The sequence below is a fragment of the Ammospiza nelsoni genome, chromosome 8 (assembly GCF_027579445.1).
Source record: "Ammospiza nelsoni isolate bAmmNel1 chromosome 8, bAmmNel1.pri, whole genome shotgun sequence".
Taxonomy (NCBI): domain Eukaryota; kingdom Metazoa; phylum Chordata; class Aves; order Passeriformes; family Passerellidae; genus Ammospiza; species Ammospiza nelsoni.
This window is the reverse complement of record NC_080640.1, coordinates 29,087,038-29,113,385: the sequence shown is the minus strand read 5'-3', so window position 1 is coordinate 29,113,385 and position 26,348 is coordinate 29,087,038. Positions and strand designations below refer to the sequence as shown.

At 39.1% G+C, this 26,348-nt stretch overlaps 1 protein-coding gene across 1 annotated transcript in view; it reads left to right on the top strand.

Annotated features, from left to right (window-relative positions):
• Window positions 1-26,026, top strand: part of RHOBTB1 (Rho related BTB domain containing 1) — a 48,331-nt gene extending 22,305 nt beyond the window's left edge. The window contains exons 3-11 of the mRNA XM_059477400.1: window positions 6,232-6,433; window positions 6,778-6,881; window positions 14,957-15,142; window positions 16,896-17,863; window positions 18,289-18,407; window positions 20,271-20,421; window positions 21,950-22,038; window positions 23,137-23,242; window positions 23,747-26,026. Of these exons, the coding sequence (XP_059333383.1) occupies window positions 6,242-6,433; window positions 6,778-6,881; window positions 14,957-15,142; window positions 16,896-17,863; window positions 18,289-18,407; window positions 20,271-20,421; window positions 21,950-22,038; window positions 23,137-23,242; window positions 23,747-23,916 (2,085 nt within the window). The 5' untranslated portion in view covers window positions 6,232-6,241 and the 3' untranslated portion in view covers window positions 23,917-26,026. The remainder of the gene's footprint in view (window positions 1-6,231; window positions 6,434-6,777; window positions 6,882-14,956; window positions 15,143-16,895; window positions 17,864-18,288; window positions 18,408-20,270; window positions 20,422-21,949; window positions 22,039-23,136; window positions 23,243-23,746) is intronic.
• The last annotated feature ends 322 nt before the right edge of the window (window positions 26,027-26,348 follow it).

The following is a 26,348-nucleotide window of genomic DNA, read 5'->3' as shown; positions in this document are numbered from 1 at the left end:
AAAAAGGGTAGAACCAGGTTCTGCCAGTGTGGAAGATAAAGGTGGTTCTGTTGAGCTGCACTCTTGTGGCAGCAACAGCTAGGGTTGTCTCATTTATCACCTTGTGCAGTGAAACATTTCCATCAGCTGCCCTTCTCTTCCCACCCATGGGAGAGCCCAGGGTCTCACATTTGCAATCAGGTCAGCTTTACAATGTAAGGGTTTTTCTCTTTCCCCAGTCATTGGTGTATCTGTTTTCTTCTGCTGATGGGCCAGGTAGGGCAAGTAGGTGATAAATTCCAGAGTTAATCCTGAATTTCTTCCTTCTGAGGTTGTCTCTTCAATCTTTCCATATAAACTGCCAGAACTTTAAATAATGGCAAAAGGGTAATGCTGCTTCATCCTGGACAAGAATCCAGCCTGATATGCATCATGCCCACCTTTGTCCCCTGGTGGCCTAGTGATCTGATCCCACCTTGTGTCTTACTACCCTTTGTGCCCAGCTAGTTCTTTGATGCTGACCAGGAATAGTTTTCCTTTTGAAACTAGTGTCCCCTGCAGGCCTCCTATGATTTAGTAAAATACTAATATTAATGTACACCTTGTAAAAAATGTTTTGTGATGCTCTTTCAACTGCTGGTAGTTTATCTGTTGCTTGATCCCATGTTGTGATTAACTTCCCAAATATACTTGGTGGGGCCCTAAATGCATTGATTAAATTGAGGCAAACCACAAAACAGCCTTCTGGCCCTTAACCTTGCCCCAAATCAGAGCTGTCTGTGAATTCTACACTCTTGCATAGGTGAACACTGAGTTCCCCCTGCTTTGTCCCCTGGCATATCTGTGTTAATCCACCAAAGATTCTGAAACGCCACATGGTGGGTTTTATATTGAGAAGGAGCATTTCACACACTTCTTCTGGCTCATGTGCACATTGGTCCCTGCCAGCGTGCTGGTGCCTTGGGATTATGCACTGCAAGGTAGAGATTGCAGTGCCTGAAGGACTTGGCATTTTGTATCTCCTTTTCCAGTTTCCATGGTTGCAAGCAGTAATTTTGCAACTTGGGGATGGAGGCAAAAGTGTTGCACGGTCTTGTAAATTTTTTTATATTCTTTTTGACATGTTATTGCCTAATAGCTCTCTGAAAGAGTCACTGCAAAGCTATACTAAAAAATACATCTCCAGAATAGATTGAAATATGGAGGAGCTACAAATGCACTTCATATAGTTTCAGGGAAGTGTGTTTTTTGGGGATAATTGTTGATTATCTTATTGCCTTACTGGTAGCCTTAGTTTTTCAGATAATTCCAATGCCCGCCATTCATATTAAGTCATGGTAGTCTTTGGTGTCTCTTTCCATTATATTTCTTTAGTAAAATGGTGGCATTTTAATTGTGGTTGGCCCCCCCTTTGTTTGAAGGAGTTCCTGGTTTGTATGTTTGGTCAGATTACTTGACACAGGTTGAAATTATTAATTTTCTTTTTTTTCATGGAATAGCTTGAAGTAAAACTCCACTGAGCAGGCAAGGTTCTTATATGCTGTCATTCTGAGCTGTCATCTGAAGAGTTTGCTCTTAGCACAAGAGCTAAGTAAAATGCTTGCTTTGAGGGGTCCTGTAAGTACACAGCTAAGAAGTGAATGGCTCCAGGATCACCCCATAATCACTGATTAATGTAGACACTCTTTGTGATTTGTTTGTGCTGAAGAGAAAAGGGTTGGATAATTAGCTACTGTTCTTTGAAAAATAAATCTTGGTTATGTTTTGTATATGCCAAGTGAGGATTTTAGACATCTGGACATTTCAAGTGGACATTTAGAGATCCACAGGGGTGGATTCCTGATTCTCCACAGGCAACTCGCTATTGGGTTTGGATCTTCATCCACCTTGTTTCTAGCAGAGAAAAATGTAATCATAACTTTATATATAAGCTGCATTCTTAAAACAAGTTCATGGTTATGATCTGGTTATCTATTGTATATTGATACATCTACACTGATACAGAGAGTTAGGGGGATTGTGTGTGTCTGTTGTGTTTAATTTGTGTACCAGTGGACTTGATAATCAGGTGATGTGCTTCTGCAGATCTTTTGGAAAATTTCTCCAGAAAGGGAGTGTTTCATTATTGAGGCTGACCAACTCACATGCTATGGCAACCACAACTGTTTTATGGTGACTATAGTAACAACTCATTTAGCAATGAGGAAAAACTAAATGAAAAACCAAGCACCCCATGGCAATTGGAGGTGAGGCAAGAAAAAAAGAAATTGGCAACTATAACCATCTGAAAGCTGTGGTTCAGAACAGTAGCCTTATATTTCTTTGGAAATAAATCAGCTTTATTTGGAATATTTAACTGCTAATCAAGTGAATGAATTAAATGGCTTTATGTTAGATCTTGAGTCTGCTCACATCTCCTGCTTTTTTGGCTGCCTCTGTCTTCTCTTCATCTGCAAACAATCACAGGTGACAATGTAAAAATAGAACATCCTAAGAGATTTTTGAGATCCTGTGTTATTCTTACGGGTATCTTTTTTCCATTTCCATCCATCTGCTCATCTTTCTTTAGAACTGGTTTAAGCAGCTGAATTTTGTGCTCCTTTCTTTTGGAAACGGTGATTTCTGATCAGACTTCTCTGGTAGGTTCTTTGCTGGCCTTTCTGTCTTTATCTAGCTTTTTTGCCAGTGCCCTTTCTGAGACTGGTCACACTTCCAGTAACTTTCCTCATAGTTTTACCCTGCTATGTTTTGCTAGTAAACTGAGCTGTTTCTGGTTGTAGGTTGGTTTTAGCAAGTTTTTCGTTGATCTTAGAATGTTATGCCTTTATCTAAATCTTTATATATGCTGCTTTGTTCTTGTCTAACCAGTTCAGTTTCAGTTCTAGTTGGTCTTCCTGGATATTACCAGACTTTCAGAGCTCAAATCTAGTTGTCTTTTTTTTTTTTTTTTTTTAATTCTAGTTTTGTAAATACATGTTCAGCATTTTTAATCAGTGTGATTATATAATAGGTTTAGCACCAGCTTAACCTAGAGGCTACCTTAAAAAAACTAACTGTGGCTGTGTTCTTTAGATCTTGCATGTATTCCTGGCTTTAATCATTCCAGTAGCCAGAAGGCATCTGGCTACATTTGTAAGCATTTAATCAACTTGTTTTGCTAATTGTTTATACTGGAATTTGTTGTTAGCATCTGGTTTTACTTGATGTGTCTAAATATCTGTCCGGGCTTCTGTCTGTCAGTCTCTTCAGGAGCTATTTCTGCTTTAATCCCTTCCTGGAAACTAGTGAAGAATATTAAAATGGTCTAGATTTTTAACACGTAGTTACATTATTGATACTGGAGGATATTTAAGAACTTTCCTTAACATAGCCACAGAGCTCTACTTTTGTTTTTATTGCCAGTTTATTTTAATCTCTGTCCTGTGCAGTATTGAGTCATGCTAAAAATATCTTCATTAGATTGCCATTGATCTATGGCAGGGCATTCAGGCATGCTGCGACTGAGTCCTGTGATAACTTTGCTTTAATTAAGTTATTAAGTATATTGGAAAATTAAAACCCTAGTAATTTAATTTTTTTTTCATATGCTCCTTTTCTAGAATTCTCAGATAGTTGCATTGATTTATCTAGTTACTTTTCTTTAGATTTGCCTGTTAATTTTAAGCTGCCTTTGTTATCCTCTTGGAAATTTTTTAAGATTCCAGACTTTGTACTTAATACATATTTTGTGACTGACTGAAGCAGAACATTTTATGTAGAACTACCATTTAAGAACTTTGGAAGAATTTTTAAATCAAATTGTTATATAATACGACAGCTAATCTGTGTAACAGCTTTTTAATGGAATATTGGGTTGGAAGAAAAATTGATTTGGCATCTCTGCTTGGTAGTTTAAAACCAACCAGACACACTGGCTAGCCATGCTCCTTCATTTTGCTTCCTAGCCTTGTAAACATTTCCACATTCCATCTGTGATGTCTAGTCCATGCATGAATAAAATATGAAGTAATTTAATACCCCCACATAATATGTCAAGGGGGTTGCTGTTTATTCTCAGACTTGAAACTTTTTAAGATCACGTGCTGAAAGCTCTCGGGGTTTTGCTACTCATTTGGGGCCCTGCCTGTGAGGCTGTGGTGTATGAACGTGCCATGTTCTCTGTAGCATGGAGACAAAAAAGAGGGTTTTTTTGTACTTTTACTCATATTGTGACTGAGGAGGAACAAGGAGTTACCTCTGGGTTCTCCTCCTGTGTTTGGAATCACAGAGAGGGGACAGAGCCCGTGGCCATCCCAGGTACCAGCCTCATGGGAGCTTCCATCCAGCAGGCAGCTGGGGCTGGATCACAGGAGGGAACTGGGAGCCTCTGGAGTGCTCTACCTCCAGGGCAGTAACCTCTCAGGATGCAGGTTACAGGCCAGGTGAATGGATGGAGGCTGTCTCTAACATGTTTGTGTCCTCACCAGCCCAAACCTCGGTGCTGGAGTCATGAGGTGCTGAGGGCTCACGTGTGCCCAACGCTCTTTGTGCGTTTGTGTGTGTCCAAAGAGTGTTCTCTGCTCTGCATCTGGCACGTTGCAGAGCTCTCCTTGTGCAACCATGCACTTGGGCCAGTGTCTGGGCTGTTTCAGTCCTGGGTAGGATAACTTCAAAATGTATTCTTATTTTGAGAGTCTGTGCTGCAGCATTTCCAGAAGCATTCAGTGTCTGTAGAAACATCAGTGTGACACAGTAGTGGCAAAAATCACTCTTGCACCTTATCTGTGTCGTCCCTAACTCCTCCCTCCACACATAAATGAAGATTACAAATATGCCTTAGCCATTATAGTTATTAGCGCATAGCCCATAGTCAAAATTTTATCTAAATGGGTAACCTTGAGTTCTTACAAAGACTTTTCTTTCTTGGTGTACATCAGTTTAAATAATGAAAAAGAATACGGTTAAAATCAGTGTTTGACTAGTAGTTACTAAACATGATTTTTACTTAAATAAGAACATAGTGCCTCTGACAGTGAAAAATGGGCACCAAAATAGCTTGAATCTGTTACTTTAAACAGCCTGACAGCTAATATATAGTCTATATCTAAGTGTGAATGAGATGTGAATATTAAAAAAGGCATTAAAACAAGTAATTGGATTTCTTTATCTGTAGTGCTTTCTTCTCAGAAAAGAGGACACCACACACTCCACCTGTGTTTTGTCAATTAAATTGCTGTAGGTTCCTTGCTGAAATAATTATTAGGCAAGCCTTACTGAAAAGGTTTGTGACTTGCATTTTCCCTGTACTCCCTCCTTAATTACAATTCCCTGGCAGAGTCCAGATTGCTCAGCAGACTGCTAGACATTAGAAAATCAAATTCAGATATATCAAACTATGATCCCACATATGAAAATGACAGACTGTAGTAAACATGCTTGAGTTGGTTTTAGTCTTTCAAATATCCATTTTTTCCAGCTTGCCTTTGTATCCAGGCATTTGTTCAATACATTGCCATAGAATATTTAAGGAAATACTTTCTATAATATCTTTCCATGAGGACAGTATCTTCAAAAAACTTCTTCTCTTCACTTTCCATTTTACATCAAAAAGAATTTCTAGGTATAGAGAAGTATATTTGCAAGTTCCTGCTTGGCTCTTTGGTTTCATGTTAGTCCATGATCTGTAAAAACTTTTCCTTGGACAATGAAGAATGTGTGATACATGCAGGGTGTAATGGGAATTGTGGTTTTGTAGTGAACAGTCTCTGGAGTTGTTGTACAAGTTTTATTGTGTGCTAAAGCCATCTGTGTGAGTTGCTATTAGCAATATTGTCTGGACAGCCCTAAATCAAATCCTGAATGGGGAGGACTGCAGAAGGCAGGTTTATACTGGTATCCTTCAGGTTAAACCCACTGATGCCCAGGCTTTTTTTCCTCCTGGCATAAAAAGTATTAGCAAGAGGTAAGTTTATGCTAGCTGTCCTTGTTTCACCAAGATCTATCTTCTGCAAACAGGCTTGTGTTTACAGAAACCAAAGTGAAAATAGCATGTGAGCAGCATAAAGGCACTGCGGTCCAAAGAGTTGTGTATTTGCATAACTGAGCAGTATTTAAAGGACTGGCTGGCCTACTTTGGGACAGTTCACCACACACTTTTCCTTAAGAGTTTGTTGTCTCCAGGCATCTCTCAAGAAGAGGAAGTAAAAGGCTCTGATTCTAAACAGCACTGTTTTCACACAGAAGTAGAAAACGACTTTAACTGTCTTGTTCCAGTTTTTGGTAAATGGACATTGACATGGACTACGAAAGACCCAACGTTGAAACTATCAAGTGTGTGGTGGTTGGAGATAACGCAGTGGGAAAGACTCGTCTGATCTGTGCCAGAGCCTGCAACACAACCTTGACTCAGTATCAGCTGCTGGCCACGCACGTCCCGACCGTCTGGGCCATTGATCAGTACCGTGTCTGCCAGGAGGTAAGGGCTGCAGCTGTGCAAGGTGTGCAGCGCATGCTGCGAGGTGCTGCTGTTGTTTCTTGGCAAGCCTCACCCTGCCAGGATGCAGCGATGAGCTCACAAGTATTTTATGAGTGACCTCTACTGCAGCCATGCTCTGATACACCTCTCGTTCTAAAGTAATTTCTTCATCAAACCTATTTTTAGGGATATAAATATTCTGCCTGATTTATAAGATACATCTTTTGGTAAAAACTGCATGAGGTAGACCCTTGACCTAGTATGTTTTGGACCTTTTGATGGGGTGAATTACAAAGTAACTGTCTGATGGAGGGAAAGAGAATGTTTTGTGTGTTCTCTTCTAGGTCCTTGAACGCTCAAGAGATGTTGTGGATGAAGTGAGTGTTTCTCTCAGGCTGTGGGATACTTTTGGGGACCACCACAAAGACAGGCGCTTTGCTTATGGAAGGTAAATTGATCCAAGTAAAATTTTAAGAAATACTTGCATTCAAACTTGGTGGAAATAAATTGCAAATCTAAATTTTGAAAAGCAAGGACTTAGCAATCATGGGTGTTCATGCTCCTGCCCACTGCAAAGAGGATTATCTGCTGGAAGGATTAAAAAGATATAAATATTTAAAAAGCAGCATAGTTTTACTATGCTACGTTTCCTTGAACAGCCTGCTAAGCTCTGTCAACAACTGTTGTCCTATTTTGAATTTTAAAGTACATTCTCCAAAATAAGATCGTAGCTTCAGAAAATTCATCATGAGCATTCTCTGCCTGTACAAGCAGTGTTTGATATAATTGCCTAACAAGCAACAAACAAGGAGAGATGTTGGGAAATATCACTCTCACTCAATGAAATATTTATTTTATTAAAACCTGTGATGTTGAATGGGCAGCTAACCTCTTGAGAGCAGAGCTAGATTCATGAAAGATGAGGCTCTTCTGTATATCCTTAATTAAAGCTGAGGTTTTCCTTCTATGAATATAAAATGTCTGTTAGTGAATCAGTTAACCCTGGAAATTCCAAAAATACATGTATAATAAATATATATTTAAATGAACGTGATCTAGATTTTTCCAGTGTGTATTATATATGTGCGTGTATAAACATATGTTTGTAAAAGTTCAGCATAGTTTCAGCAAGGACTGAAGCCAGTGATAGTCTTTCTGGTTTGTTTAATTAGATCTGACCTTGTGGCAGTACAGACAGCAGAACAGCTGTATTAGGCAAATACTGAGCTGAAGGTGGGTTTTGGACATGTATTTTCATAACTCACTTTTGAGAGGTCTCAGTCCTCACACATTTTTTTCACCTTGTTGAACTTTTTCATAACCTTTTCATATCTGCTTCAGTCACTGCAGTTGATCAGACCTTCACAGACAGACACTTTTTTTTTCCAGCTGGGAATGAATGCCCTTTGTAGAGTGTCAGCCCCAGCTTTCTATTGCATGTGGCCAAACTGTACTGTCTTGCTGTTTTTCTTCTCTCTGTGCTGCCTGATGACACAAGTGACTTTGAAGGAGGATGGTCTTTTCTATTCTCTACCTCTTAGAAATGCTGGAGAGGGTTCTGCTGGTTGAATCCACCCATTAAATTTTCAGGTTTCAGAACTCTGTATGTTTGTACAACACTCCTTTGTGTACAGCACTGTTAGTTGAGTTTTCACAGTCATGAATAACCTGGAATTTTCTGTCGGGAAACAACAACACATCTGGGCTGCACAACCTGTACCATTTGTAAATAATTTCTGTGAGAGAAGTTACAAACTTTAAGGTAATATTTACCTTAATATTTAGTGCTACTGGAAGATGTCCATAGATACTGTTTTACCTTTTGGCAGCACGTGGAGCCTGCATTGATAAATTTGGATGTAACTTCATGTTTCCACTCACTGCTCTGCTTTGATGTGGCCTCCCGATATTCTGCAACAGATACTGTGTCACTGAGAAGATTACTGGAGATTAGGAGAGCAGAATCAGGCATGTTCTGAACCCTGATCCCACATTTACTGACAGGATGGGAGAGGGAGGAAACAACATACTTAGATTCTAATCCTGCAAACGCCAAGGAGGACGTGAATAACTTGAGATCTCGAGGATTAAGCATATGAACACAGTGATTCATTTGTGAGGTTTGCAGAACTGAACTTGTGTAGAATGAGGTTTGCTGTATCCTAATTAGCTTTAAAAGGCTGTTCTGGAAGCCTGCTCTCCTGTTAGTGGTTTTTCTGCAAGTCTATTAATGAAGAAAGTAACTGGAAGCTCTACAGAAATACTTTATAAATAGAATTTCAGTTTTAAAATGTTGTGATTGTAAGCACTTAGGTACTTGCTTGTTTTAAGAACGTTAATGCTGCAGTCAAAACAGACTGTTTTGTATTTCATCTGGGCTGGCATTTTAAAACTAGTTTTTCAATGCTGAATGTTCATATTTCTAGGAATTTATTTTAAATCACGTCTGTACATTGAGCTGTAGTCTAGTCAGCTGTGTCAAGTCTTGCAATTCAGTGAAAGGCCAATTTCATGGAAAACTGTTCAAGGTTACACCTGCAAGTGCCCTGTGTTTTGATTGTCTGAAGGATCATATAATAATATAATCCTCTGGTTCTCTTAAAAAAATTCTGTGCATCTGCACCTCATGCAGGTGAAGGCTTACTCCAGCAAACATTCAGCCAAGACCTCTAATTGTCCTAAACCTGTGTAACAAGAACCAGCAAGTCATTAACTCGCCTGCTGCTCCTTGGAAAAGTTTGCTCCATACAGTTCTAGAAAATGTTACATAAATAGATTATGCTATAGATGACTGGGTGAACAGTTAATCGGGCTTGTAGCACAGATAAATCCTTCTTAACTTTATTTTTCACAGATAGAAACATGAAAGGAGGGGAAAAGGAATCTATTTTCCACTATTTTTGTGTGACAGGACTAGAGAAACATTTGAATGCCACTGGGGATGGAATAGTTAATGTTTCTCTGCCATCCCTTAATGGGAGTATGGAGAGTGAGATCAGCTTGCATTCTGCTCTGTGGTGTGTAGTTTAATAATCACACTCCTCTGGGAGCTTTGGGAAACAGTTCCTGACAGCTTAAGGGAGTGAGGGGGATGTGGCTGCAGAGACTTGTGGAAATATTTGCTGCAGTTTACAGAATGACATTTTTCACCCCCCTTAGACTAAAGTGTGTGCTTTAGTTTTGGAAATATCCCGTTCAGTTCAGCTTAAGGAGTATGTGATGCCAAACAGCCAATTATTAATAATCTCCTGTAGGGTTTCATCTGGTGCACAATCATCCCAAAATGCTGTAAAATGATAATGCCTTGGTTATGATTTAGTGTATTGATTTCCAGCTCCCAGCCACCTCTTTGTTTAATAACAACCTACCCTGGGTGCTATTGTATTCTCTAAGTCTGCAGATGAGGTGTGAACTTCATTTAAAGCCCGAGTTTTTATTCTGTAGCAGTTTCTCTGGGAGGCAAGTGTAAAGACAAAACATCTTAATTTACATTTCAACTTGTCAGGATTCACTATCTCCCATTCTCTTGTCCAATCTGGTTTTGAATGAGACTGTCAACATATCATCATGTTCAAGCTAATCCTAGAAGCTGGCTTGTAGTTATTTTTCTCCCTTTTTGCATCCTTTCTTTTTTTTTTTTTTTTTTGTTTTCCTCCCTCAGGTGAACATGTTTAGCTAATTTGATAAATAGCCTCTGTATCCTGGGGGTTTTTAACATGCAGCTCTAGTATGTGTAAACATAAGCACAAACCTGCAAAGAGTTAATTCAATCAAATATTTATTCTCAATACCGTGAATGGGGGTTGTTAGCTAATTCAGCCAGGATGACTTATTTACTTGCAACTTAAATATGAGCTGTAGACCAAACAAAATCTGTTCATGCAGCATGGACAGAAAACAGCTTTTTCCTCATGACTTACAAATGTGAATGAGTCTTGCTGTTAGACTGCTGAGAGAGTCTCTTAAAATGGGTTTAGAATATTTCCTCTGTTGTGAATGGATTTTGTAAGCCTTGTGGGTATTGTATGCATGCAGAGGAACACATGCATTCAGCTTTCTGTGTGATTACAATTCCCTTTACCAGTTACTCCAATGTAATTGAATCCCTAAAAGTATAGCTTTGGAATGCTGCTGAAAGGAGTCCATGAGAACAGAGCTTTATCACTGATATCTGAAGACTTCTACCAACCTCTGTCTAATTTTTTTTCCTCAAGGGACAATGATGATGCTGTTTCTGTAAGAACAAAATCAAGGTAGCTTTGATGGAAAATGGTACTTGCATTCATCAAATTCAGTGAGATTAGGGTGAGGTATGTGGCTTCACAGAGTTGGTCTGCCTTTAGTTAGATCAGTGCCCTCTGTCATGGAGCAGCTGGTGCCTGAACTGAGGCTGGGCCAGCAGCTCCCCTCCTTTCTTCAGAGGTCTGGGGTTTCAGAAGTGCCTTGTGAATGAAAGCTCACACATTCCCTGTGCCTCTCAAGCCATTGCTGGCCTGGGATGGAAGTGGTCCTCAGAGATGTCTCTCTAGAGCAGAGGTACTGAACAGACACAGGGCAGTCTCTTGCTCACTGGCAGAGGCTCAGCTGATGGGGAATCCAGTTATTTCAGGTGTCTTCAGCTCTGCTGCTTCCTCTTGTCACATTTTCTGCCACAAAAAAGCAATAGGCAGTATCTTCAAATCATCTTCAGCTACCCAAATTTGTGAGCCTCCCCTTCTACTTTACAGTGGTTTATAACCATTTAGGTTCATCATATGATCATGAAGAACTGTGAAAAACCATTTTTACAACATATACATATATTTGTCATGATTTTTTTCTCTTTTGAGTTTGACTTAGGCCCAAGAAAGACTGTGATAATGAGAGAGGGTCACATAGACAGCTTTCTGCAATAACTTTATTTTGATAGGCTATGTGTATGCACTGTTTTCTTTCTTCTTCTTTTGTTACCAGTGTGAACATTTGAGGCTCTTTCATTTAGCTGATAGGGAAGTAAATGCTTTATATACTTGGGCCACTGAAATTAATGCAGACCTGCTTCTCTCCTCTGCATCCCACCATGGTTCCATACTGTGAGTAGAAAGAGGTTGCTATGGAATTTCTGTTAGGAATCCTTCCTTCTTTAGAAAGGTGTGTGCCAAATGGGGCTGTTAGTGAGCCTGAGGCTCACCTTGATGTATACATAATTTATCTATAATAGAAGGACACTTCCAATGCTTTAATCCTTCCTTAAGGAGTAAAAAAGTATGTGGCAGATGTTATTTGTGGTATTGCATAATTTCATATTTTGCCTTGCCTTCCTAAGTCAGAGACTGGGTGGAAGGGTGGCATTTGGGCTCTACACTGAAAGGCTGCAAGGCAACATCAAAATCTTTTGGAAATGATAAGTGTGGGAAGCTACTTTTTGTCGAAATCTTGATCTTAGTGAATTATTTCTTTGTGAATAGGTATTAGATGGATTTCTTGTGCTGTTTTCCACTCCCAGGGTCTCAGGATCTCAGTCTGGGTTTCCTGGTTTTCCATGGCAGGGGGGTGGAAAGTGTTGGTCTTTAAGGTCTGTTCCAACCCAAACTGTTCAATGATTCTATAAAGCACTTCTTGGTGTTCAGGTTTATAAAAATGTTTCTTGAATTATTCCTGAATTTCACTGGGAAATGGCTATGAAATTTGTTTTTAGAATAAGTGCAGCTTGTATTTGTGAATATGTTGCCGCAGAGAGAAAGGACAAATCAGGTTTACTTCTTTTTTCTTCTTTCTCATTCTCTGGGTAACCAACACAAAAAAGTAACTGCACAAAAACAGCAGTAGAATAGGCATTTTAAAAAATCATACCCTTTTACATTCCCTGAGAATATTAAAATAACATTGGTAAATTTTTAATGTTTAGGAAATATTCATGCATATTTTAACCTGACAGGGTCTGCTTTTTTATGAACAAATGTCGAACCAAACTTTATACTGCAGTGTTAGCAAGTTGTAAATGTGCCTTTGACATTAATAGGAATTGTAGGTACTTTAATTAAAGTTTCCAAAGGACACCTTTCCTGAAATGCTCACAGTTCTATGTAGCTGGTTAATCTTCCTCATCCATTTCTGTCTCCAGTTGGTACTGAGTGCAAATTGTGCTTATGACTTGAATGAAAACTTAATTTATGATGATGGAGTGGCTGTATTTTGTGAGCTAGCAGAGGCAGCTGTGCTGCTGGTTCAGCGTGTGAACTCTGCCACTACCCAGTGCTTTCCCATCCGTCCTGTTCCTGGCACAGAACCATTAATTTCTCTCTGTCCAGAGCAGAACTCTCAGGAATCTTTGTTTGATGGGGAAAGGATAAATAATAGGATAAATACAGGATAAATAATAGGATAAATACAAGTAAAATAATTTGCAAGTCACTTTTTTTTACCTCTTTACTCTGTTTTTCTTTCCATGTGGAAAGCAGTAAGGTGACAGTGTCCTGTTAGTGCAGTGCAGTGAGTTTTGGAAGAACCCAGCTTTGCTCCTCTCTGTTTTACAGTTTCCCAGCAAAGGTCAGAGGCAAGAGCTGCTCAAGGACCACGGTGGCAAAAACATGATACTGCCTTGGCAAGGGCTGTAAGACATGCAGGGCTGTGCTGGGGCAGCCTGCCCTGCCCAGGGACACAGCTCACTCCTGGCTCCCTCCTGAGCACAGGCTGTGCCCAGCCCTGTGCACCTGGGGACTGCTGTGTCCTGCCTGTGAACACCTGCTGGAGTTGTTTCCTTTTGGTTTTCTGGGAAATGTGATGTGTGTCTTGTGGCTTGTAAGGTCAGGAGGGTTGGGTCCTCCTGACTGCAATTACTGGGCTTAGGTATTAATTTCTGAAGGATGCTGACAGGCTGTCTCTGTAAGATGCTTAGCTGTAATTAGGAGCAGCCAGGCAGCCAATGCTTGCCACTCCAGCAGTTATGATGGCCTTGAATTAAACAACAATTGACCCTATTAGAGTACATGTAACACAGAGTTTTTTGTACTTTAGCTGTACATTGATTTCTCTGTCTGGGATCTGAGCAAATGTCTGCTGGAGTTTAGGTTTTACTCCTACCTGACCTTGAATAGAGCAAGTTTGAGTTTAAAGCATGTTTGCCTCAGCTGTGCAGCAGACCATTGTGTTGGCTGCTTAGCCCTTCCCTATTTACTAGAGAACTTTCCAGTTTGAAAAGGCCTTGTTCCTGGATATGACAGATGTGTTGCAGTTTATCTAAGACAGAAATTTGGAGCAGGAGCATTTCTCTTGCATTAAATTGATGCTCACAGCAGTCTCCATATTGTGTGCAGCTGTCTTTAGAAATAGCTGGATATATCTATGCCCTCAGTGAAATGTAGAAAGCAGCACTACTGAGGAGGTATTTCATTATTTAAAAGGTGAATGTTAAAATTCACTGCTGCTGATGCTCTGTACATGACACAAACTGCAAATACAACATATTGGTGCTAAATTAAAGAATAATAGAACTGAGATAGAGATGGCATTGCTGAGCTTATCCTGCTGACAATTCTGTAGCAATAAGTTGCTTCCTCAAAATGTCCCTTCTCCCCAATTTTTCTTATGAGTTTAAATTCAACTTTTTTTTCTTTCTTTTCTTTCTGTTTTTTTCCCCATAAAACCCAAGAGCTTGAGAACTGCTTGTTTATAAATAATGAAATTGCCCCTAGTTAGATATGCCCTGAGACAAGCATTCAATCATTTCTCTGCCTTTGGGTGCCAGCTCTGACAAGAGTTAGGCTGTGGTTCAGTGGATGAACTGTCAACCTTAATCCTTATAATTTATATAGCAAGTTCATTTAGTGAAGTAATTTCTGTTTTCAGAAACCTTTAAAAGCCTGCAAATATTGCCATGCTTAGTCTAATTTAAGCCACTGTCCTATTCTACAGTTTACTGACCTTATTTTCACTGTAATGTTTATTTTTGCTGATATTGTAGAAGTGGTCGTTCTGCAGTAGTTTGCCCTTCTAACAGGTTATTTATTAAAGACATTGCAGAATTGCTGTGCAAAGCACATTGCGAAAGCCACCACCTCAGTACTTCAAACAGTGCAGTAAAGGTATTTCTCCATGCCAAGTTCACAAGTGATCTGTCTGCCTGCGTGGCTCTCCTGAAGTTTTGCACAGCTCCTCTCTAATTCCTAAGCACCAATGATCTTTGAACTGCAATTTAGGTGTCCAGTCAGCAGAATTGTTTCTGGAGCAGTGGCAGCCTGTGAGTAACTGCTGTGTAAAAGTAGAGAATGGAAAGCCCTACCTCTCTTCTTAGTGCTCCGCTCCCACGTGCTGGGATCATCTCAGCATGGAGGGGCAGTGCTTCCTGGGTATGTGGCTTTGTGCTCCCATGCTTTTGTGGTGAAATGTGTAGCTTCTCTCACACCTTTGCACCAACAACATCTACTCTGACATCTGGGTGTCAGCACGTTTGTCAAAGAGCAGAGCAGAGTAATGGAAGTAGGTGAAACTGCAGCAAAAATCATTTGTGGGTTTTTAATCAGGTATTTTCTTGTTCCCTTCTAGGTCTGATGTTGTTGTTCTGTGCTTTTCAATTGCTAATCCTAATTCCCTGAATCATGTGAAAACAATGTGGTATCAAGAAATCAAGCACTTCTGTCCTCGCACACCTGTCATCCTGGTGGGCTGCCAGCTGGATCTCCGCTACGCCGACCTCGAGGCTGTTAACAGAGCCAGACGGCCTCTGGCAAGGTAAAGTTTAAACAAAAATGAGAATTTAAAAAAAAATCACCTTGGTAGTCAGGTACAACACTTGCACAAGAGAAACTGGAGAGCCTAGTTTCCTTTTTTTTGGCAATGAGAATATATGTGCTTTCTTCTTTTTTTAATTCTGTTGTCTGAGTTGGTTATTTCTTTAACACACACAGTTATTAAGTTTTCCAAAAAAGTTTTGCACACTGGCTGTCTAAACATGTTTGGGTGGCAGAACACTACGGTAAGGTAGAGATGGTAATGATTATTGAATGTTTTCTTGGGTATTTTTCTCCATGAACATATGTATCCTGTCCTACCCTCTCACTATTGTCAGGTACTATTTTAAACTGGCAGATTCTACTCAAATTTTCTTAATTCTCAGGTTTTTGGTTTTTTGCTAAATGTAATCCTAGATCATAGCAGAAAATGAAATGGTTGCAAATTAAACTTCTAAAAGTTCTGAGATTAAAAGAGAATTTGGTGGTTGTTCTAGAGAAGCTTTGTCTCTCCCAGATACAAAATACAACCATTCACATATTTGGCAACAACAGTCCCACAATAACTGGCTTGCTTCTAATTTATTCCTTTTATGGGAATTTGAATGAGACCAGATTCACGGAAATAAGATCCATGATTGTGTAATTAATGACTGTATTGTAACAAATTTCCGTAAAGAGATTGAATTAATATTTTGTGGGCCCTTAGAAAACTTTGCATTGCATTGCAGTCAAACTCTCGACTTAGCAATATGATTTTTATAGGTCTGTTTGTTCATTAAACATTTCTTTGTTGTGAGGGCGGGGTGGGCTTTTTGATTGACTCTTTAAAAGGAAATTGTGTTTTTCCAAAACTCCTCTTCTGCCCTAATCCTGCTCCCTGATTTCACCATTAGTAAGTTTGAGTCAGAGCTCTGTGTGTCTGGCACAGGCTCCTGCCTCCTGAGCTGGTTATTTGTTAGCTGGCACTCAGCAAGCTGTTGTCTGGGGCGTGTTCCATCTGTGCCAGCTCGTGTCTGCCCAATATGGTGGGCTCACAGAACACACTCTTGGGTCGTGTCTTCTGGGGAGATGATTTTTTTTTTTTTTTTTTTTTGCTGGGAAAATGGATCCTAGCCCAGACTTTTTACTGGTTTGTTTACCCTGTATCATGTACTAGAGCTGCTCTGGAAATTCATGAGTTCCCACATAATACTCCTGCAGCCAAAACAAGCCTATCTCTTGCAGTGGCTGTTGTTACTCTTTTGTTGTAGGATACTATGATTTTCTTTAAAAAGCATGAGCTTAAGGAATATTTCCATTTCATATTTAGCTGTATTTCTGGTATTTTTTATGTCATGAGAATTTCCATTTCTGTTTAAATGATGGTTGTGACAGAATATCTGAGTAGTAAGGGGTGGTAGAAGGATTTTAAATAATGAAAGCTCTCGAGTATCCTATCAAATTTTTTTATTTTAAATTTCACTTTAAGTAAGAGGCAGCTCCATTTTGCCTAAGTGATTTCTGCATATGTTTAGTCACATTGCAAAGACACCACCAAACTTAAATGAAAATAGAAGTATGTGCTATTGTAAAACTTTGTGGAGTCATGATTGTAGATTTCCGAAGGGCTTTGTACACTTAGTTTTATATTTTGTTTCATTTGAATGATAGTTATGTCAGATTTAGTGCTGAATTTTAAAAAAATATTTGGTAAAATTCCACGCTTTCTAGCGTAACTTTGTGTGACAAGGTTCATTTTTTGTTTACCCTAGGCCAATAAAAAGGGGAGACATTTTGCCACCAGAGAGAGGGAGAGAGGTTGCCAAGGAACTCGGGATACCCTACTATGAAACCAGTGTATTTGACCAGTTTGGAATTAAAGATGTGTTTGACAATGCAATTAGAGCTGCCCTGATCTCCAGAAGACACCTGCAATTCTGGAAATCTCATTTGAAGAAGGTCCAAAAACCTTTGCTTCAGGCTCCATTCCTACCTCCAAAAGCCCCTCCTCCAGTTATCAAAATTCCTGAGTGTCCCACGCTGAGCATGAATGAAGCTGGATATTTATTGGACAGCCCGCTGTGTGCAGATGTCATGTTTGTTCTTCAGGAGCAGGACTGCATTTTTGCTCACAAGATTTACCTAGCTACCTCCTCTTCCAAGTTTTATGACCTTTTCTTAATGGAATGTGAGGAAAGTCCATACTTGGATGAAACACAGTGTAATAAAGAAAATACAAGTAAGGATGTTCTGACAAGTCACCTTGAGACAAACAGTGACAGTGACGAGGCATCCCTGAAATCTCTTGATGTTAAAATTCCCCCACCAGAAAGTAGTGAGTCTTTAAACGTGCTTGAATCTGAATGTGGTGAAACAAACTCTGCAGCAAGATCTCTGTCCTGCTGGGGTAAGGGGTTTGTTAGTGTGCACAAGGAAATGCAAGTGAATCCTGTCTCAAAGAGGACGTGTCCTGTAACTGTGGTAAAAATGGATTCCTCTGTGCAGGCTGCACCTTTTAAAACTGTTTTGCAGTTTTTATACACAGGCCAACTGGATGAAAATGAAAAAGACCTCACCAGACTGGCTCAGATTGCTGAAATCTTGGAAGTCTTTGACTTGAGAATGATGGTGGAGAATATTATGAATAAAGAAGCCTTCATGAATCAAGAGATTACTAAAGCATTTCATGTCAGGAAAGCTAATCGGATAAAAGAGTGCCTTTGCAAAGGGACATTTTCTGGTAAGTAAATACATGCTTAAGCAGGAAGAGAACTATTTTTTTTTCTCATCCATGTTACTGTCACTTCATAGACTTCAAACAGTGTGACAGCTTACATTGTTCTGAGAGGAGGGATGACCCCAAAATTGTGGTGTTACCCAGGCCAACTGTTCCAGCCTGGGATTCTGTAGTTTCATTTCTCAAAATCTACTCACAGCTTTTAAATAAGAAACCCAATTACCAGAAATGTTGAACATTCAATATCCCCCTTTACAATTAAAGTTTTTTATTAACTATTTAAAATGTAAGAGTTATTTTTGAGATGGAGATCATGGGAAATGAAGGAAGTCCTTGGTTAACAGCATGAAGGTGAAACACATTCTTGAGAACAGGTTGCACCCTAAGCACAGACTTGCAGCACTGCTGTGCCTTTGTTCCCATGGCAGATGTGACATTTAAATTGGACGATGGAAGCATCAAGGCCCACAAGCCACTGCTGATCTGCAGCTGTGAGTGGATGTCTGCTATGTTTGGAGGATCATTTATTGAAAGCTCCAACAGTGAGGTATTTGTCTATTTTTGTCTCTTTTGTTTACAATGTCTGATGCATTTAGGATGATGGAAGCATCATTTATTTGAAAGGTTGCAACAATCCCTAAAATCAGGGATTTATTCTTCTTTGCAAACCTGGGGTTCTTTTCTTCTTAAGGCATTAAATAAGGCTGCCCAGGACACAACATACTTTCTCCAATGCACAAGTCTTCCTCCAGCACTGGACTGTGTTTAAACACAAAGTCCTGTCAAATATTAAATGTGGGGAAGGAAATTAAATAGGAATTTGTGAATTTCTTTAAAATATTTTTTTAGATTTTGTGAATATATATTTATAAAATCAAAATCACTACAAAGAATACTTGGGGTAGGGACATTGATAAAGAAATTAAAGATAAAAAAGGGTTAAAGACATATGAGTGTTAAACTAGAAAAGGAAGCTGTTTTCACAGTAGAAACTGAGCTAACTTTAGGAGAAATTCTACTAACTTTAGTAGAAACTCAGCCTAGATTCCGTAATGCATCATCTTGTCCTGTGGACTAAAGCAGGTATGCAATACAGTTCAAAAGATCTCAATGCTTTGAATAAGATTTTGCAGAAGAAGCCCTGTATTTTCATGTGCCTTCATGGTCTGTTTTTCAAATTCCAGACACATTGCTAATATTTTTTCTTGTGCCATACCCAGTTGTTTTTGTTTGTTTTTCTTGTTACTTTCCAGTTATGCTCATATGAAGTGTTAAAGTTTTTTGTGTTTAATATCCTGATAGATATTTTTCTACTTAGATTTTTCTGGCTTCTTCTAATACAGCTGTAAACATAATTCCTTTCCCAGAGGCACACTCAACAAGTGGTTAAAAAAAAAATAAAGAATTTGATTCTAGTATGCAGCATTTGGCAATGAAGAATATGCATTTATTTTCTACCAGCCTATTTTTAATTATTAGCTTCACAGTCTTAGCTCATCATTCCAATTTAAAATATTTAGCTTCCATTTTGTAGAGTTTAAAGCATTCAGTAATCCTTTTGGAAGTTTTAAAATATAGGTAGATATTAATTGAATGGTTTAGAAATAATAAAACCCATCTATTTTTACATACTACCTTTTATGTATTTGGGGCAAATTTTATAAACTCATTCATTAAATTTACAGTTCTCTGCATTAACAAAAATATATCAATAATGAATGAGTTTCACAGCTAGCTGCTCTCACTTGGAGAACTGAGCTGTTTCCCAGAGTGGCTGATATGCATGAAAGGTTTATGCTTTAGCATGAGAAATTAGACAGTTTTTATCCTAGTCCTGGCAGCTTCATTCCATGCTGGTTACACTCACTACATGTGTGGGGCAGAAAGGGCTTACTTTTTTTTTCCTCATTTCTTCAGTTCTCAGTTCCTTCTCAACCTTGTTTACCTGGACAATTTGGTTATTTACCAAAAGACAGAGGGGTGGTTTTACTGTTATCCTTTGTTTTCTGTTATTCTCAAAATCCACAGGAAATCCCTTGCCAGGAGCAGATAGATTGCTTTCCTCAAGGAGTCCACCAAGGGAGGTTTGGCATGGGAAGTGCTCAGTGGCTGTTATGTGTAGCTGTCAATTTGCAGGCTGGAGAGCATTGAACAGAGTCACTGTTTGATGTGGATCCAATTCCAGCTTGGATATAACCTGGCAAAGGATCTGACTCTGGAGCAGTGCTTACCTGTTGGCAGTCTTGAACTTGAATGGGAAATTTCTGCTTTGAAAAATGTTTTCTCTGCATTTCTGAAATGCCTTGAAGAGAAAAAGGAGACAGTCAGGCAAAGTAAGAGAAGTGAAATGTAGCTGCTATCTGAAAATCCCTTAATAATTACTAATTCTCTTCTTAAATATCTTTTCCAGGTAGCTCTGCCCAACATAAACAAGACCTCCATGCAAGCAGTTTTAGATTACTTGTATACCAAGCAACTGTCCTCCAGTCAGGAACTGGACACCCTTGAGTTAATTGCATTGGCAAATAGGTTTTGCCTTCCTCACCTGATTGCTCTAGCAGGTAACAATTTTTTGGCCAGTATCTTCTGCAACAGCTGAAATTTGCTTTAATGGTTTTTGGAACACATCACATTTTCTCAAATGTCAGAGATTTTTTTTTTTTTTTCTGAGAGGGGTATTGTAATGCAAATTGATATTTTCACACAGAGAAATGTATTTGCCTCTCTCTTGCCTTTTTTAGTTTCGTGATAATCCAGCTCAGAGCACTGAAGTTTTCTGTGCTTTAAAAACAGAAAGAGTAAACCTTCTCTTTAGCATTGAGGATAATGTCTGTGGATTGTAATATCCATTCTGTTGTTGATAATTTACCTAAAACCAGGAAGGATGTTGGGTTTTCCATTAAGTAATGAATGAAATGCTCCACTTTATATTTCTGTTCAAAGAGAGTAACTGAGCCAATTCAGAACTTAGCTATATGATCATGTTTTTAGAAATGCTGTCTAGGTCCCTTTTCACTAGATGAGAATTGGATATTTTGGTATATCCATGGGGACTGAACCTCATTTCAATCCCATATTTAAAGAAAAATTACAGGTTAGAATACCACTAAAGTTTTAAAAATAAATCCATACACAACCCCACCCTCTGGGATTGTTTGGGTCGTGTTAATTTGTCTCTCTCTGTGTCAGTAATTTGGCATTGTTCTGGAGACATGACCAAGACCAAAACTCAGAGAAAGCTGAAACAAAGCTACACCTACCTACAGGACTACATTTAGGCAAAATTTAATCACATACCAAACCCTGGCTGTCCTTCAGCTGTGCATCAGGACTGTGTCTGTTGTCTTTACTGCTTCTGATAGACCAAATCTTTATTGCCAGATTTTATTTGCACACTTTGGCTTACTTTTGGGTAGTTTTTAAGGTAACTGCAATATAAACATACATTCATTATTAAGAATATTTCATTCCATGTAATTCTTGGTGAAATAATTTTGAGTCCAAAGGCTACTGCCAACAACTAAACCCAGCAGAATCAAACCAACTGCCAATGTTTCCCAAAAAACACTCAGACTTTTAAGATTCTAGGAAGGGGTTAAGGAGAATCTTGAACTGAGGTGATTGTTGAGGGGGGCTGGTTAGCCTTCATCTGAATCCCTAGGAACAGCCAATCTGAAAACTTAGAGGGCTTCAAGTGACCTTTTCTCTATCTGTGCTGTGTGAATACTCATTAATAAATAATTCAGTTGCCCTGTTGATTAAAAACTTTGTATGACTGAAAGGAGACAGCTGATCCATATTTCTAATTTAAATTGAATATTGCACCCATGCCAGAGAAAGACCAGTGGCTGCTGAACTTTGTGCTTCCATAAGTGGTTATGAGCCACATTTCAGCCACAGCTCTAAAGGTCAGGATTTGACTTGCCCAGACCTCAGCTTGCTAAGGATACCTGTGTGAACATGGCCCCTGCATAATGCTGGTTGCCACCAGGAGGAGGGAGCACATGCTGCCTGGCTTCTTTGTGACCATGGTGTGACCTTGCAGTGTGGCTGCTTGCCCTGTGAGTGATGAGTTTTCTCCCCTAACAGAGCAGCATGCCGTGCAAGAGCTGACAAAGGCCTCCATGAGCGGCGTTGCAATAGATGGAGAAGTCCTCTCCTATTTGGAACTGGCACAGGTCAGTGTTCACAGCCTTCTGGAGAGATTCTGGTCAGCTGCTGGACTTGCTTTTAGCTCCCTACTGGTTCTGAGCATTGCTTCCAAGTGGCTCAAAGCCTGCACTTCTGAGACTGACTGACAATAAAACTTAGCTCTGTTGTCTATTTTAAAGGAGGTTTTTTTTCATTAGTTCAAAGGTAAAATATCCCTTTAAGTAACCTCAGAGGAGTTGTCATCCAAATATATATTTTACTTTGTGTTGATTGTGGAACTTCCAAGCTCCATGTTCTCATGACCATGGTGCACTAACTAACATGAAAAGCAATGTATTAAGCTGGTCAGCTTTGTAATGGGGATTGATTCTTGCATTCCTTTCAATTCAGTTCTTGGAGATATATTTAGACCTGTACTGCAAAGAAAACATTTCTTGAATCCTTAAACTGGCTACTTAAAGTCAATCACCTGATAGTTCAGTGTATGTGCAAATCTTCTTTATGTTCAAGTGCATTTCAGTATTTCTTGAGTCCTATAAATAATTAAAAGAGAGAGCTCTTAGCTCACAGCTAAACTGCACAACTGTTTCCCAAAATGCAGCAGACTCTCAGCTACAGTGGAACAAGCTGAAATATTGTTTAAATTTTATTATTCCTGATTTCACACTAACAATGAGTCAGCTGCAGCTTAGCTTGAAGTAGCACTAAAACACTGCACAAAAGTAGCACTAAAACACTGGCCACCATGCAAGATACCCTGCAGCTGTTTTTGAGACCCTCTGTACAATACCTGTAATCTTGTTGCAAAACCAGAACTGAGCCCCTCCCAAGAGAAAGCAGCTCACTTCATTTCATTTTTATCTTAAGAAGAGAAATCTTTCTTGTATTTCCTTCTCCTGTTTGGAGACAGAAGCAATATTTCTTATGCTGTTAGAATATCCTCTGTGGCCAGCACCTAGCTCATGTTTATACTCTGAGATCAGAGCTGGCAGTCAGAATGATCACCTGGGACAGTACAGCCAGGTACCATCTGCTGGGACCATTCTAGCTTTAGTTGTTAATAGGGGCTGCAAAATGAATGATAACCCCAGGAAATGGAATAAGCTCTTTGTTTTTCTTCACAGTTTCACAATGCTAACCAGCTGGCAGCTTGGTGCTTGCACTACATCTGCACCAATTACAACAGCGTTTGCTCCAAGTTCCGCAAGGAAATCAAAGCTAAATCTTCAGGTATGGGCAACTTCCCTGCCAATTTTCATCAGGTTTCCCCTTCTTTCTCCCCACCCAGTTGATTAAACATAAAGACAAAGATGAGCTCACGTAGCTAAGCCATGAGACTGAACCTCTGTGCTATCTTGAACAGCATTCATAAATTCTTATCTGCAAAGAAAGGTCATAATCATTAGCCTGATTGCTGGGCAAGCATCATGTTCTTTACCTAATTCAGTGATGCTAAAAGGAACGGAGCTCTTTTCAGGCTCTGCAATGAAAAATACACTCTTATAAAGGCCTTGCTTTTTTACAGCTTTGGTGAACCAATGCCTCTTGTGTGTAACCGCTTTCAAAGTCTTTTCACACATAAGGCATTTGAGGAAACCGGGTGAATCCTTGATAAGCAAGCCAGCATAGAAAATGTATCAATGATTACCTGCATAGCTTTTTGCAAGACATTTCTGGCATTTGTGTATCTTACTGGCATCTTTGGGGATTTTTAATTGGTTTTTTTTCCATCAGATAATCAAGAATATTTTGAGAGGCATCGGTGGCCGCCTGTGTGGTATTTGAAGGAAGAAGATCACTACCAGCGAGTTAAAAAGGAGAGGGAAAAGGAAGATGTTGCACTGAACAAACATCATTCAAAGCGGAAGTGGTGCTTCTGGAATTCCTCTGCTGTAGTTGCCTGAACAAAGCAAATAAGTGGAAATCCATAGCCAGAAGTTACTCTTATTGTTAGAAATAAGATAAAGTTCAGGTTTTCAGGAAACTGTGTTCCACTTGTGCATTTATTACTTCTAGGGTCAAAAGCACAAGCTCACTGAAAATGAGCCTGGAACAGCTCCTTGAAGTCATATGTATATTTTTGACTGGTAAGCAGATAAATGTCAACCATTATTACATTACTTTTTATACAAAAAAACCAAATCCAGCATTAATGTGTCAATCTCCAGTTGGGAAATATTTTTATACTGTCTGGTGTATTTTGTTCAGATAAAATTCTGGATACTGTTTTGTTTTACAGACCACAAAATAACCATGTAGCAGCTTTGTAATTAGATTTTAACTATTTTTACTATGCGAGTACAGTGAAATAGACAATCTTCAGTCATAAGAGACTGCTTTTAGAGTATCTCATAAAAAGTCATCTTAGGAAAAAAATCTAGCTGTCTACTATAGGTTGTCTTTTTCAAACTAAGTACTGTGCACTGGTAATATAATTAGATGGTTATTTCCTCTTTCTAAAGCAAAGGGTTAGAATAAGATCCAATAACTGCAAGATATAGAGTGCTTGATCTTTGCTCAGCTGAATAATAGACAATATAATTACCTGTTCAACTGCAGGCAAATGTATTTCTAATATTTGCCATGTAAGTGCAAATAATTATGAATATGTGGGCCATGTGAAATCTAGTGATTCTAAGTATTCAGAGGTTTTATATGTCTAGATCAAAGAGGATATTTCTAAAATCATTTAGAAGGGCTTATTAATTTATATCCTTATACAAGTATGGATTTGAATGCAAAAAGCAGTCACACTGCTTGCATTTGAATTACTGCATGGCAGTTACCTTGTTCTGCAGGATCTTCACCATGCAGCCGTTCCTCATGCTGAATTCCTTTTTGCTTCAGTGCAAGCAAATGAAAGGGCTGCACAAACAAGTAGATCTAGTTATCTAGTGTTCCAGCATTTTGTAAGTGAAGAAGGGTCTTCACAAACAAGATTACTTCAGTTTGATCCAAATTATTTTATAGCTTTCCCAGGTAGAACTGAGAATTTTAGGTTATTTTTAAGTAGGTGATATATTTCCTGTGGAAGCAAATGTTCCCAGAATGCTGGGGGCAGACTGATGACAGAAAGGCAGGAATTCTGCACAAGTGGTGCAGGACAAGCAAAAGCTTCCAGTGTTTCTAAATAGCCTGTGTGTTTATGACTTTTTATCAACCATTACTCTAAAGCTGCAGTGTTACACTAGATTACATAAGGATGAGAGCATTTTTTTAAAAGACCAAAACTAAAATACATAGACTGTAGAACATACACATGCAATCCTGTGCAGTGTCTCAGGCACAACTCTGTAACCAAGGTAGTAATGTGTATTAGGTTTGTTAATACTGTTCAGTGCTGGCAGCTCAGCACACCAATGTGAAAAGCTGTCTGTTTGTTTGTGGTTTTTTCTCTGTATCCAAAGGCAAGGCAGTACAGTCACCCCCCAGCACTGAAAGGCTTTGGCCTGAAAGCCATAAACACCTCGACATATTTGCATTCTGCACGGACTCATTGCCAGGCTGAGGCTGCCCCAGCTGGGTGGTGGGAGCCACCAGCATGGAGGAGAGGCTGCTCTACAAACCTGTATGAGGAGAGCAAGGGAGAGATTCCTACCCCTCTGAGATCCATCACCACGTGGTGATAAAGAAGGGCTATAAACGATGGTTGCAAATATGTCTCCTTAATTCTGGGTCAGTGGCAAAGTGGACAAGAACATGGAGTGAGAGAAGGTATGTCAAGACAGAATAATAGCTGTTGTCATAAAATGTTAAGCAGTCACATTTTAAGTAAGTATTGCTACTAGGTTTTACACAACCAAAGCTACTGTATGATTGTAATCTTGCCAAACTGTAATGGATATATAAATGAACCTGAGGTATATGCAATAATATCCAGTTATTCTAGTTATCAGCTACTATAACCAAGTGGCTGGTTCATTTGGTTAATGCTGTCTATGGCCTTTAATCTTGGTGGTTATTTTGTGTTTTTTATTTTGGAAAAAAAAGTAAATAAAACTGTTTAGTTACAAATTGTCTCCTAGCTCTTTGAAGAAACTTCCTTAATTTTGCCTTGCATCCTTCCCTTTTTAATGCTGCTTGTAAGCATTCAGTTGTGCTGCCATTCATTGAATTTTACTGAAATTTTGCATATTTGCATAGCACATTAGGATTTATGGTTGGGAATGTCACAAGGAAATCCTACAGTTTGCATATGATATTGGAAGGTTGGTGCTTGTCAGTTACTGTTAAACTGCACAGCAAAAGAAAAACAAACCTCTTGCCACTTTTCCCCATGGTTTCTAATATTTAATTAGCATGATATTACCCAAGGGACATGAAACTAATTGGTCAT